The following is a 15,575-nucleotide window of genomic DNA, read 5'->3' as shown; positions in this document are numbered from 1 at the left end:
AGTAAATTGTAGGGATGAACACAATTTGTGTAAATCTCTGCTTTTGCCAACTTGCTCAGCAGCTTTTAAAATGTTTCACAAAGGCGGTTTATTAAATTTGGGAAAGTCTGCATATTAGGAGCCCCAGGCAAGGTTACTTGAGTTTGCATTACTTTTACCAAAGCCACTGATTAATCCTCATTGTCAAACTATTTTCTACAGTGGCCCTGAGAGCTAAATGAACTGCAACTTGAAGTGAGCTGTAAACCAAAATTAGAAACACGCTGAAAGAAACAGGATCTACATTTCCCCGTGGTGTCAAATAGTAAAGCTTTTTTCTGAATTATCTTGCTTTTAAAATTTGCAGATGTCTTCTCAAGCTGCAGTGACATGACCTGGCAGGTCAACTGTACTTTGTTTTTGTAAACTATATTGACAAATGTACTGGGACACCTACACATTTCACCTACAGGAGCTGTACGGCCATGGAAAGTCTTGCCAAGCTACACCATTTTTGGGCTGGAGTTAAAGCCAGAGGAGATTTGAAACTCTGCAGTTATTGAGTCAGCAAAGCTCTGGTGACTTTTATGCACTATGCACCTCAGCACTCGCAACCCCGCTCTTTAACTTTACATGCTCTGAGATGCTGTGGTTCCTAAACACTTCAACTTTTCAATAATACAACTTACAGCTGATTGTAGAATAACATAACCTGACTTCTTGCAAAGATTGCATTCTATTACAGTACCACACTTTCACTAATGTTTGCAAAAAGCAGACTGCAAGAGCTTGAATTTATATACCTGTGGTAATGGAAAGTATAAACACCTGAATTCCAACATAAAGAAATAGCTAAATAATTTTCTCCACATAGTGTAACTTGAAAAGTGAATAATAGAAGATATACAATAAATCTGACAGCTCTATATTCTTCACCATGATTGTCAGCTAATCATTGAAACTGTGACATTTTTCTTATTAGCCAAAGATTAAGGTTTAGATTTTTTAGTTTTTAATGTCTTCACATTTTTAAAATGCTAAATGAGTGAATGCTAGCTTAAGTCAGTTCAGTCAAATAATTTTGTAAAAGCAGACATTGTAACTGCTTTATTTACCTCCTTCTTAAAACAAAGACCAGTTTTCACTAAATATCTTTGAAAGCCATTGTTTAGGCTGAGAGTAAGAAAAAGGAATAGTTCTTCCATGTGTTTTTGCACAGCTATGTTGAAGTGGCTTCTTTACTAACTTGGGATCTGAGGCTGATATCAGTGTTTGGTAACAATGTGCCTTGGGAGCATCGCTGTCTCACCTCATTTTGTTGATAAAGCACCAGTGTCTCAGTTCACCTGTATGTAAAACTTCAGTGTCGTCTCAGTTGGTCGATAAACTATCGTTAACTCACCTCATTAGTTGAGAGAACAGAGTCTTCATCCAGACTGAGGACGGCGTCGGTGATGATGACGTCATGGGGGAAAAAACGACTGCTCATCGTCTGCAGGCAGAGAGAGAGGAAATAGTTTGCACTACTGTTAACTGACAAACTTTAAAGAGTCTGAGCTTTTTTAGGGATCAAAGAAACCTATAATACACATTGTTTATTTTAAAGGTATAGAGTTGGTATAGCAATATAACGAAATCTATAAAAAATAAAGGAAAAATAGTTTCACCACCCCAACCCCCAACTGTGTGTTTTATCATTCACTGTGCTCACTTAATAGGTTTTGTTTGAGTTCTGATCAATTCAGTGCCTGACAGAAAGCATGCAACAGGCCCTGATCCATTAGCCCAAAGATCGCTGCTGCTGATGTTATTGACTCATAATTAACGTGTGAATTATTTAACTGTTTGTGAGGAAAAGTAACAAGGGCATAAGTAATTAGTGAAAAATAGGTTCAGTTGAGGTTTCAAACAACCTGCTCCCGGGCTCAGCACTCAGGATCTTTCAAAATCAGTTATCTTAAATGTGAGTGGGTAGCAAAGAACGAACAAGTCAGTATGATGAACCTCAGACAAAGCATGTAATTTATACATTCACCGGCCACTTCATTAGTTGCACTTCTTTAACAGTCACAACTCAGTACATTTATGCATGTAAGCATGGTCCAAAAAATCAAAATGAGCAACAGAATGATGAATTACTCGTACGTGGCATGGTTGCTGGTGCCAGACAGGCTGATCTTAATACTTCAGGCAGTGCTGAAAATGTCCCTACGGTGATTTAGCACACAAACATCTCTAGGGTTTACAGAGAAGGGTCTGAAAAACAAAAATATCAACTGAGTGGCAGTTCTCTGGGTGAAACTGCCTTGTTGATCTCAGAGGTCACTACAAGGTCATTACAACCAATTTATGCAGAAGAGCTTCTCTGATCACATGGCACCCCTAAACTTGAAGCAGATGGGCTACGAAAAGCAGAAGATCACAGGTTTGATGGTGAAGGTGTAATTGTGAGGGATATATTTTCTTGCCACACTTTGGGCACCTTACTGCCACTTGGGATGTCATCCAATGGAGGATTAAGATTATGTTTGAGCCGCAAATAAATCTGTAGCAACGGTTATGATCTCAAAATGGTCCAAAATCACTATAAGGAATGTTTCCAGCACTTAGTTGAATATGTGCCATGAAGAAGGCACAAAGTGGCTGTTTGAGTGTATACAATACAATATTAGCTCTGTAGCAACATATAGCGAGAAAATATATTTTTGCTTCATCTTTAACTCATCCAGAAAGATTATCTTTTCGACTGGAATTACCTAAAATGTGCTTGTGTAAAATATGCTACCCTTACAGCTTCCTTTCAATTATTTCAAGATTTTATGTCACTGAAATGAAGTGTCATGCCACAGCGGTGATGTTTTACATGGATTCATGACCTAAAAAAAGAAAAGTAAATTAAATTTACACCCCCAGGGGTAACATTAAGAGGCTTATTTTGTCAAGTAAGACCACAAATCTCCACAAGCTTAATGTCTACTTCCATTTCAGCCTAATGATCTGACGGATGCTGAGATGAAATTTATTAGGAAATTAAGCGTAACATCAAATGAATTTCAACACAAATCCCCGACATTCTTTCAAGTATTTGAGAATGCCACATCAAATTCTGCATTAAATCACTGCTTAAAGAAAGAACTCCTGGCAGAAAATGTGTTTTTCTTTGGATGGTTGCCCTATAATCAGGAGACATGTACCTTATTCAGTCAGGACAGTGTTCGCATTAGCCAACAGCTTCTCAATTTCCTCAGGAAAAGCCACATGGCAGTGAAACAAGTTGCTAAATTAACCACAAAAGCATGCCCGATAATCTGCTGCATTTTCCAGACTTAGTGGTGGGAATGTATTAAATCAAAGTTGCATGCACACATTTGCATAGTCAATGTGCATATAAATAGGCATGACAGTCTAATCTTGCATATAGTCTTTACATTATTTCTTCACTACATTTCCAGCATCTGAAGGTCATCATTTTCAAAATTTATCGCTTATTTTATCATCGTTTTTCTTCTTTCTTCTTTCACTAAATTAGAAATCTATTTCTTACACACATATGCACATATTATGAATCATCCCGGAAATCAACATTAACATATGCCAAAGCAAATTCATACAATTATGGTTGCAGATTCAGTAAGAAATTAGTCTCCTCCTGAAGTCAATATGGATTAAAAGTCCGAGAAAATATCACATCTGCATGTTTTATGGCAACTTAGGAAATACAATCTGCTTTCATTAATAAGGTCTGCAGTTGAAATCATTTTATCAAAACTTTTGCCCTTTTGTCCTGTGTAATTGGTCAGAATTGTGGTCCAACTATACTTAATTTTTCTTTTTTAAGTTTTTCACTCTTTTCAGTTTTAGATCTAAACTGTAATAAGTCAAGGACTATGGGACTGTTTAACTTGCCACAATTTTATTGCAATCTATCCATTCACTGTTACATGTTTCCATCTCTACATTGAATTTAATTTGTCCACTACCTTAGTTTATGGCCAAATACAGTACACATAAAAAAGCGGATTTCAGTACTTTTGCATTTGTGCAAAATACCAGTTTGCTAATGGACTAAACTGATATGGTGAACATGTCGAATGTACATGCCATATCCATGTTAGCATATGGGTGATAGCATTTTAGCACTAAGCAGCATGACTGTAATCTCTTGAAGCCTCAGTCTGTCATGTACTGTGTGCAGGCAGGCAGGAGTGGTGGCCCCAAAGTGTAGACTCCAGCAGGCAAACATGAACTCAAAACTCAGCTTTATTTCCTGGATGGCAAAAAGAACAGAAAGCTAACTAAACTGGAAATATAAACCAAGCAAAAACAGGCTGATAGGCAGAACACACAGCATGGAATACTGGAGACCACAACACAGAGCTTAAATACACAGAGGAGCAATCAGGGAATGGGAGACAGGAGGGAAACACACCTGGGACAAATCAGGCCTAATGAGACAAGGGAACCAAAACCAGACACATTAACATAAGACATGGACCTTCAAAGTAAAACAGGAAACACGGACTGAACTTCCAGACACAGACTCACAAGCAGACACTGCACCATAGGGAACACAGAGATGTAGGACCAGGGCAGACACAGAGACACACACTGGACACAGAACAGAGGGAGTATGGAAACCATAAGAACTACAAAATCACAAACTAAGAACAACTGGAGAAATAGAAATGCAAAACAGAAACCAAAACCCTCACAGTCATAAACCAAGATGAGAACACAAATAAAAGTACAAAACTGAAAACACTGGGTCAATGACCCAGGTACCCTAACACAGTCAGACAAGCCTGGAAACTAGTTATGACCGCCTGTCTATGTTGGTCACTAGAAAAATGGGCTGGTAACTGGTTGCTGGAGGTTGCTTGCTGGGTGAAATAATTTGTAAAGGGCTCCACCATCACCTATGTGATTGTTACAACTTAAATAAGTGTGACACAAAGCAGAAATGGAGAATGTTCGCCTTCCAAAGTAAAGGTTGTGCCTTATTGCTGCAACCACCACATTCCAACAAGGAAAGCTTCTACTTTCACTTTTACACTTTTCACAGTTTTACTACAGCTTGGATAGTAGTTTGTGAGAGTTTGAAGCCAAGCTGGTGTCTTCCAAACAAAGTACTGGTGACCAATACAGCCTGCTAGCCACCTGCGCAATCTCAACGACATTTGTGGTGCAGCATCATATGTCTCTTTGTAGCCAATTTCAGCTTGTCCCACTAAAAAGCTACAGCAACAATTAGCCAGCTACAATTTTTCACTAGTAACTGGTGATTGCCATAGAATGACTGGGGCCTAAAACATGATTTAGAAAAATTAACACAGTAAATCTACTTTTTACATCTTAGCATTCAATGTATTTTACCATAGTTTTGTGTATAGTGCCCTCTATGCATCTATATAAAGACTTTATAAAAGTTTCTTTGGGCTGAAAATTTTCCAACTTAAGCTCAACTTAAACTTGCTTAAAACACTTATAAAACAGTACCCTTCAGCAGTAGACATCGGTATTGGCACTAGCCCTCAAAACCTCTTACTGGCTAAAATTTACCACCCTTCCATCACACAACCATGCTTCCCTGTGGCTAGTGTCAATGCTTTTCTGCCTCTAGACAGAGATTAGATCCCACTTAGATCTCGGGCAGTTCAGTGGTCTGAACTTTATCTTTGTTGCTCTCGTTCCACTCATTTCCCTCTCTTTATGTTTGCCATGACTTCTGTTACTTAAAACACTTCTATTTTATGCTCCTTCGCTGTAATTTAAATGCACAACTAAGAAATGAGGACCGATTTTCAAGATGAACTTATAAACATAAAATTCATTGCTTGAAGGCAGGAGAGGTGATATTAAGAGTACGTTGATAAAGCTGTAGTCAACATATAACCAGCAGCAGAGGGGAGTATATTGACCACTTCTTTGATCATATTGATTTGTCTGTCATAAATGCTTATCAAGGAGGTCTAATGACGAGGAGCCACTTGTTTCTGATCAATCAGTAATTTTCTCTTTAAGCATATTGCAGTGCTTAACTAGTTGGTGAATAAACAAAACAAAGAAAATAATTTGCAGAAACTACTTAAAGAACTATTTTTCCTAAGTCATCTGACCTTTATCCCATTGAGCATTTATGAGCGACACTTGGACACTCAGAGAGCAGAGAATTTCTAATGTCACATGTTGTCACAAGTCAACATGGCCTCCGTACAGCACATAATTGTGGAATTCATGCAGTGAAAATCAACTGAATTATAATCAAACCCAAAATGAAAGCATGACTGTCAATAGTGGTCTCTGACCTTTGGACGCCATGTTAACATATAGCAATAACATCTCCTACAAACTGCTTAAGTCATTTGTTTGAATTCAAACAATTGACTATCATGGAAGCAAATTTGGATGCACACTGTACTGCCAAAAGTATTTAATCGTCTGCCTTCACATTCTTATGAACTTAAGTAACATCCCATTCTTAGTCCATATGGTTTAATATGATGTTGCTCCACCATTTGCAGATATAAGAGTTTCAATTATTCTTTGCTTTTCACAATGTGGTTTTGTTCACCCCACCCCCTCACTTTAGTGTTACCGGTAACACGTTTTTAGTTTTAACAGCTCTTAAATTAACATAACAAACATTTTTCATCACCAAATTCAGTTAAGTGGGTCGTTCAGTGGGTCTTTCATTTATTTGCTCATTCAGTGGGCCAAACGGGGTGGACGTGGATTCCCATTCATTTCCTATGGCAGTCACCTTTGACTGGAAGCACCACAGAGTTTCTGGTCAAACAAAATTTATTAAAACACTCAAAATTCAGTGAAAGAGGTGCTCATCACTTTTATATATTCAAGTGCATAGTGTGGAGGATGTCATAAGGCCTTGAGGCAATCAGATGTAAAACACCATATTTTAAATTGTAAATCGGTCAGATTTGACCCGAACAAGGAAGGTTGTGTTCATGTGAATTTTTGAACACACTTCCAGAAGCATATCTGTGAGGTGACTCTGCAGACAGTGATGTTGGACGAGAAGGCCCGGCTCGCAGTCTCCACTGTGCAGGCCAGTCAAGTTGTTCAACACTAGAATTCATTCTTCTGTCTCCTTGGACCTGGCTTTGTGCACTGGTGTGGTCAGTGTTGGTCAATGCTGTGGTCATACCAGAAATGGAGACCCTTGACTTTCAAAGTCAAAATAGCCTGAAATATTGTCCTTGTAAGGCACAACTGTTACTTTGAAAGCAGGTGTTCTCCTTTTAGTGTTTCACTTTTTCAAGTCTTGCTACCGCTTGTCAGTTAGTGAGTGAGTGTAAATAAATCGGACTCTTCCATGTAAACAATGGGCCACTGTGGCAATCATAAGGAGGTTTTTGGTGCAGCACTTTCTTTGCAACTAATCTTACCCAACTACAGCCAGTAACTTCCAGCAACCACTTGCCAACTGGTCAAGAAATACATATTTTTTCCATAGTAACCATAGTTTCCCAATTGGTTGTTGACCAGTCCCAAATCTATGAGGGTCTACTTAAATTTAATTAAAATGAGCTCATTTAAGTATGAGAACTTCTCAGAAACAATCAAGTAAATTAAAGAGTCGTTTGAATACTTACTGAAAGGTGACTCTGAACGTACTTGAGAAAAAATAACACTGAAGGCAAGCACAGGACAGAGGTTGAGGATAGAGAGAGAGAGACTGAAGGAGAGAGGGGAAGTAAAAGCTTGTAGATGGAGTGCATCCACTCAGCATTACAGAGTAGATACACTCATAACCAACAGCAAATTACTCTGCTGCTGTGCTCTGCTGAGGCAAATGACAAACTTTCTCTCTCTATGTGTGTGTGTGTGTGTATTGTTGCTACAGAGGGAGCAAACACAGCGTGCACTTGGAAGGAAATACTGTGAAGAGCATCTGTCTGGGCTGCGTGACAATATACCACATGTCTAATTATAGGACCACACATACACATGGTCGCTGAGATGCGTTTTACTGTCACCAGTGGAGACATTGTTCTTTCATTTCAAGAGGGAGACGTTTACATGAAAACAAACAGAAGCAATTAGACGACTAAGAGATTGACATAGAGAGAGAAACATGCTGGCATGTATGGAGGCTTCATTTAGTAAGTGAGTATCTGACTGAGTGCATTTTAAGGAGCTCAGTTGGTTAAAGTATTTAGAAAATGTGACATTTTTCTTCTGTTTATTAAATATACCGTAACAACTATGAGATTTTACAGCATGTATATGTAGATAGAGGCAGAGTACAACCCAGTAATATTGCAAATGAGAACAAACAAAACAAAGTCACACTCTTGGCTTTGCTCTAATATCTAACAATCAAAGCTCACACTGCTTCAAATTTATCATTAAGAGTCTATTTAAACTTGAAATAGCACTGGATTAGAATTTAGTTGACAAAGGAAAAGAGCATTATACATCATTCCCTCCCTCTGCTGCATGATTATAGGACTTCAGGTAGGATTAAATGAAAATATACTCAATATCTGCTTTTAATTAAACCTGGAACTTGGTGTGGAAAACAGATATAATGAGGTTCATTCATGTTTCTCTTTTTTTTCATTCCAAGGACATTACAGTGGTGTTAATGAGAGAAGGGAGACCTTTTTCACTCTTTCTTTACATATTTTATCCTTCTAATCAAGTGATTAAAGCAGGCTACATATAAAAGACAGACTTAGACTGACATCACCTACCCAGTCTTTAACTGATGACGTATGAACCCTGCTTCCAGGTCCAAACTGCTCTGTGTTTATTAAAGGTCTTGTGTTTTTAACGTTTTAATGCTTTGTATCTTGTTCTGTTACATCTGAACAAGCCCCTAAAAACAGTCAGTGATCACTGTCTGCCTCTTTCGGTTTTTATTACCACTGTTCATTTTGAAGCTCAGTTTTTAAAACCTTACGTGTAACTACAGCCCAGCCCAGGCAGCAGTATATTAATGACTAACCTCATATTGTGGATGGATTATCTCAGTTGTTCTCCTGACTGACGTTTTGTCCGTTTACAGCATCCTGCCATGAAATTACATTTGTCCCTAACCGTTGGGAACCCTCACGTTAACTTTTATCAAGTGGAAAAAGGTTAGCGTTCATCCTCCAGCTTCATTGTGTTTATGTTATGCGAACATAGCTGTGTCGCTAGTGATCACGTAGCAAATCATTATATACCAGCTAGCCAAACTGCAGTAACCCTACAAAAGTCACTGCTGTTTAGTTTTCTGTCTTCGTTTATGTTGGAAGTGATAGCAGAGCTGTACATTTAAAATTTTCAGAAATCTCTCAGTCAGAACATGGTATATTATGATAAACTAGTGAGCTAACTCCCTGCTAACTTCTAACTCCATTAAATTTAATAAATTCTGTTTTCGTGGTTGCCTGGATGTTAAAGTTAATTGTTACACCTGGTAAAGCAGCAATGCTGATCATTTTATTAAAGATGAAAGACTTTAGATAGTTTGAAACTCTCAGTGATGCCACAGAGTTTGACTTTGGGACCTGAAGCGGAGTTTGGACCCAGAAACGGCCAGTGGTGTCAGGCTTAAATACCAAATAAGTTTGTGGAATAACCCATCTGTAATCGTCACTGAGAATGAAGCCATCACAGAAGTGCATGTCTGAAGTTCTTCTATTGTTCCCTTAAAGCTCCAAAAGTGAGTCAAACCCAACAGATTTACATGTTCAGCATATTTACAGCCTGATTTAAAAAACAACAACAAAAAAACCCCCAACTTTTTGGCCTTTATAAATAGTTTCCCACTGCATAACACCTCTATGAGGAGTGGATTTATTTCAATAACTCACCCATCTGGTTGCTGGAGTTGGGGGCATAGTTGCTCTGACAGATTTTCCAACACAGGCAGCTGTAGCCGTCTGCTGAAAGGAGTCAGTGAACTGGACCTGAGCAGACACTGTGTTTGTGCTGTTGGCACTTTTTGGAGCATTTTAATGGCATTGCCTGAAAAATGATATGGGTTGCTGTTTGCTACAGTCTGTTTAACAAGTTTGTGTTTCAGTTTTTGTGTTTGAAAATATTTTGTCAGTCTGTTATTTAGTACTAATTAGCAGGTAGTTGTTTCTGGGTTTTCACCCATATGCCAATGTTGAGGCTTCAAAATGCAGATTCACAAACCAACATTACAATGTCACAGTGGCAATACCCATTTTTTACATGTTTTACAGGGCTATGAGGCTTTAAACAAGGGACTTGTAATTAATATGGACCCAATAAATGTGGCAGGATTTGATTTAACACTATGTCAACCCAGCCTAAAAACTACAATCTACAATTACATCATTTTGGGTTTGATATTTTTAGATTAAGAGTCCCAGTCTCTGATTACAGTTCAGAACAAAAAGCTTGAAAGCTTGAAAAGAAAGCGACTCGAGTTTTTCTAGGTTTTGAAGATCCATGAGACGTCTTCACATTCTTCAGCTCTTGGGTGGTCCGCTGGGGTTTATTATGTGTGAATATCCCTCAGTTGTTCCAGAACTGAAGAAGCACAAACAAAATAAAACAAACAAACAAAACAAACCCACTCTGAAAACATGTGGTGTGCTTTAAAACACAATGCAACCACATGCTTATTTATTTCCAATCAAAACTATAACCTTTTCTTAATTTTAAACAAGTGCTGTGAGTGCCAAAGCAAAATCGATAAAAACGAACAGTGTGTCTGAGGTTGTTTTTCTTCCAGAACAGGAAGAAATGCAATAATTTTATACCAAGCAATATATCTTATCGCTTTCCTGTTGTTCAACAAGAAAATGTGTGAGTTTTTAACACTACCAGATGTGAAGAAACTAGCAGGACATAATCAGGACCAAAGAGACATCCACACATTCCTGTAGAGGGTCAGCAACAGTAACTGAAAACATCTGTGATGTAAATCAGGGTCTTTAAAACCCATCTGACTAAACCAATTCAAAAGTCTTCAATGCATTATTATTAGTAGTAGTATATGTAGTGTGAGAAAGACTGCTTGCTTTAGTGTTAGCAGCAGCAGTCTTATGGTCACTAATAATGGTGATATGTAGTCATTTCATACTCGCTGTAGGGTAGATGGTTGGTGTATTTCAGCTTCACTGAGCCATAATCCTGACCCACTCTTGTATTTATTTTGCTGTTAATATAATAACAATATATAAGACTGAGAACATCTGGCATCCCCAGAGGTATTTTGCTGCATTTACTGAATCATTAATCATGGACCGAGAGTCTAAATGGAGCAAAATTCCTCGCTGCAAAACACTAAACACATATTAAAGACTCATTTTTAAAATCAGAGACTATTGTTGCAATGAGAGTGTATTTGGTCTACAGCAATGTTTAGGTAATGCTTCTAAAGTTCTCCAATGATTCCAGCAGAACATTCCATCGTTAACCATACAGGGGTAGAATTATCTTATGATTTGTGGTGATAAAGTTTTTCATTCATTTAAAAGTGAATGATATCTTTTCCAAGAATCTTCATCATCTTAAAGATGTCAAAGAAGCTCCTTTAAGCAATTATTTTGGTGTTCCTCCACCTCCAAAGAAATGTCAGAAGGAGTCCGAACTGCAAAAGAAGCGCATATTCTCAGAAAAGTGGTTGCAGGAGGTGAGCTGGCTTCAAACAAATGATGAACGCACTGAGATCTGGTGCAGAATATGCCATGAAAATCCCACTCTAGCGGACAAAAACAGTGTCTTTTATATGTACGCAAACGCACGTTGCAACTTCTTATCTGGTGCGCGTCTTTTATTTTGACAGCGCATGCGCACCTGCGGACCACTTATGTGCACCCCTGTTTATTAATCATAAAAGATTACTGACAGTTATGCCTCACAGGCCTAGAACCTATTGAACACCCTCCAGCAATCTCCAGTCAATATGAAAATGTGTTCCTCGACTGGCTGGTGGCTGTTGGATGATACTGGCTGTGGCTGGGTAAAAAAAAAGTGGGTGCTGAATTAAAAACCATCTTGTAACTGCTTTGTCTGCGTTACTTTGAAGAGTAACGGTCTGGGATTGCTTTTTTTTTACCTCTCACTATCGCTGGGTGAGGAGGTAGCGAGTGCTTGCAGACAGTGTCAGCATCTTCCATGTAATCTGCTTATGACCACAGTCATTGCAAGGAGGTTTCAAGTTCGGCGCCATTAACTTCTTTGCAATGAATTTCACCTAGTGACCGCCAGCAATCTCCAGCCATCACTCAGCAACCACCAGGTGAATATATTTTCCTTAAACTTCATAAAACTGGTATAAAATGTGCAAAATATATAACACAGTGTAAGTTTACAGCATCTAATCCTATAGCTTTATGATATTCTCATTCATGTTATTGTTATTTATGTTTTTTTGAGTGTTATTGTTTTCCATCTTCCTCTAAAACAGCTCCCAGAACATCAGCCGAGTGTTTCAGTCACTTTCATATCTGGCGTGCCCCTAAGCAGGCCAGTTTTTAAAGTTTTTAAATTTAAATCTATTTTAATACATAATGGATGTAAAAAAGTCAACAGCCATTACCTTGGTCTGTCCTTCAATGACAGTGAGAGGCACACTGGTGGAGGGCCACTTGTTTCTAGGAGGTAAAGGCTTGTCGCAGTTCCATAAAACCACAATCTGTGTGGGGAAAAGAACATGGTGTCCATTAATATTATACAAGCCCAAACATTGTTGTGAATAGGCTTCTCCACAGAAGGTTTTGAATGAGCTGATATTCCTCATAATGAAATGTCCGTCCTATTTTTCAAGAAGCAAAGACCAGCCAGGGGCTTCTGCTTTACAGAGAACCCTTGCTAAAGAATACCTTATTATCAGAGTGAGTACATATATAATCTTTAGTGCCAGAATACAAAAAAATGTTCTTTTTCCATTAGCCTGTGAGTGTGTGAACTGTGTTAGTCATCACCGAGTTTGTTTCAAAAGCTATTGCACTTTCAGTATATTTACATGTACATGAATATTTATAGTAAAGCTTAATTCAACATATTTCATAAAAAAAAAAACACATTATATAAGAGACTGCTTATGCAACAGACCTTTAGTCCTCAGGTATTACTCTAGTGCCTTTTTCTAATACTTTTTAAAACATGTCTAGAATAATAAAGCTTGTTTAAAAGCTTTCTAGATAAATTACGGTGGTCAAGAAGACTTGTGTGAAGATTTAAAGCAAATTATCAAAAAACAAACATTATATTTGGTATGTTATTTGAAAAAGGAGCAGAAACTGGAATATAAAACCTACAATAATCACTTATCTACTTTCTCATTTTTTAGACCTTTTTTAAAAAAAAAATATTTTTGATTTTCTTACTGTTATATGCGGAAAACATAACGAAGGAATGGAAACGTAGGAATGAGACAAAAGAAAAGGGAAATAAGGAGGGAGGAGATATGGAGAGACAAGGTTATAGAAGAAACACATTGATAACATAAACATCAACTGTCAAGTGAAACATTTTAGATCACTGAGAATTGACACCTCCTGACACTGTTTGCATTTCACTGCATTTATGTGAAACCATTCTTTCATCTTTTTCCTGAACCGCAGCAGAAATCACAGCAAAGTTCAGACACATATCCCACCTGTGCACAGAACTTGGACTTGGCTACAGCGATGATGAGCTTCACCACAGGGGATATCTGGGACTGCAGAGGAGTTACCATATGGATCACAGTGGTGAACTGCTGCGATGGGCTCTTACCTGCACAAACATACCCATACTTCACAAACAGCTGTCATGTGTAAACTGCATTTAGGCTCTTAAAACAACAACAACAACAACAACAACACAAAAAAAACCAAAACACAGATTTGTGCAGATGTAGCTCTCCATAAAGCTCCATCACGGTTAACTGGACACAGAGTGCTCCACGCTGCACCCGTCATCCATCTTTATGACAGCATATATACCCCCCGGTTCAGATGGCTGACCATGAGTAAACATGTCTAATCCAAGAGTGAACAGTTTGCTTTGAGTCTCTTTTACCCAATTGCAAATGATGCTGATTTGTTTCTATAATGGGTATTTCCGTTTCTACAACACTTGTTAGATACTCTCTTGCATTTTACCAAAACAAACAAATGAACCAAACAGAACAAAAAGAGAAGCAGCAAAGCAGAATGAATTGAGGCTTCTTTGACAAATGGTATTCAGAAAAGAGTGGGATGGGAAGAGTTGTAATTTTGAGAACCTTATTCTCCCTGTGGCAAACCTGTGTCAGAAAAATGTATTGATATAATAGAGCACGAGCTTCTTAATACATCTTCTGTTTCAAAATAGATTGATCTATTATTGTCAAATATTACAGGATTTAATTCACATTAATGTTATTAAGATGGCTGAGAATATAGAAAACATACACTGTTTTTGCACTGTAAACTTTGCTGCATTCATAATCACTGCAAACATAATCTGACTAGTATTAAATCATTCCACAAGGCTTTCATGGGGCAAGAAATGATCAGAAATATCACACAAACAGCAACAAATTGTAGTCTGTGTAAATACTGATGGTGATTTTCTTCTTCTTAATCTGATTAGCAAATAAGTTGTGTAAACTGTGAATATTTGGCAGCTGTGAGCTGTGTAATTAGTCTAAATACCCTAATAATCTCACAACAGCACTCTGTAATACACTCTAGTATGCGAGGACGCATTCTAATCAGCTCGCCATTTATAATTATTACATTATTATAAATTATTATAAATTAATGTTTCATAATTGAACATATGAAACAAAGAGGTTCATAATGAAGAAAAATAAAAATATAACATTAAAGTTCTGTGAAAAGCAGAGGTTCCAGGAAACACTAGCTAATACAACCTCAATTCCAAAAAGGCTGAATAACAAAATGCAATGGTTTGTCATAAACACACATTTTGACATTTTCACAATAAACAGTGTTATAGAAATACATTTGCTTCCTTCCTGATTTCTTTTTGTGTGTGTATATTTCTCACACTTTCACATTTCGAATCATCAAGCAAATTTAAGGCAAGATGACCTACGTATGATAGTTTTTAAACAATTTGATCTATAGAGGAAAAAGATTGTTTAAACCTACCTCGCCCGGGTGAAAACCTAATTGGCCCCTAAACATAATAACAACTTGTGCTGCTCTTGGCAGCAAGAACTGCAATTAAGCATTTGCGATAACAGTCAGTGAGTCCTCTACATGTATTTTTGTCTACTCTAAGATGCTCTTTTTATACCCCATCATGTTACTGACTTGTTGCCAATAAACCTAATTAGAATCACAATGTTCCTCCTGCTCTTTCTTTTTAGTATCACTTACTATTCCAGCCTTTCCAGCTCTAATTTTAACTTTTTTGAAGTCGTTACATTTTACAAAGATTCTCATCCTCTGTTTTGCAATTCAAAATAATGGAATCCATCCATCAGTACTTATGCATGAGACATCTATAATTTAGCTTTTATTTAAGGTCATTTCAATAAGTTCCAATAACATTATTTGACAGAGTGAAAATTTTCCATCATATTAAATGTACTGGGTGTTAACATAGATTTTTGTTCTCTTTTACATGTTTAGCATGTTTACCAAGTGATCACATGGAATTTATTTGCT

The 15,575-nt window shown here is 37.6% G+C and overlaps 1 protein-coding gene across 1 annotated transcript in view; it reads right to left on the bottom strand.

Moving 5' to 3' along the window:
• Nucleotides 1–15,575, bottom strand: part of LOC120725257 (exostosin-1) — a 289,966-nt gene that overhangs the window by 20,722 nt on the left and 253,669 nt on the right. The window contains exons 8-10 of the mRNA XM_040018049.1: nucleotides 13,571–13,689; nucleotides 12,509–12,604; nucleotides 1,382–1,471 (exon numbers count right to left, since the gene is read on the bottom strand). Coding sequence (XP_039873983.1) covers nucleotides 1,382–1,471; nucleotides 12,509–12,604; nucleotides 13,571–13,689 — 305 coding nt within the window. The remainder of the gene's footprint in view (nucleotides 1–1,381; nucleotides 1,472–12,508; nucleotides 12,605–13,570; nucleotides 13,690–15,575) is intronic.

This window comes from Simochromis diagramma, unplaced genomic scaffold (genome assembly GCF_900408965.1).
Source record: "Simochromis diagramma unplaced genomic scaffold, fSimDia1.1 OVJJ01000802.1, whole genome shotgun sequence".
In the NCBI taxonomy this organism is placed as follows: Eukaryota; Metazoa; Chordata; class Actinopteri; order Cichliformes; family Cichlidae; genus Simochromis; species Simochromis diagramma.
This window is presented reverse-complemented; position numbering and strand designations above follow the sequence as displayed.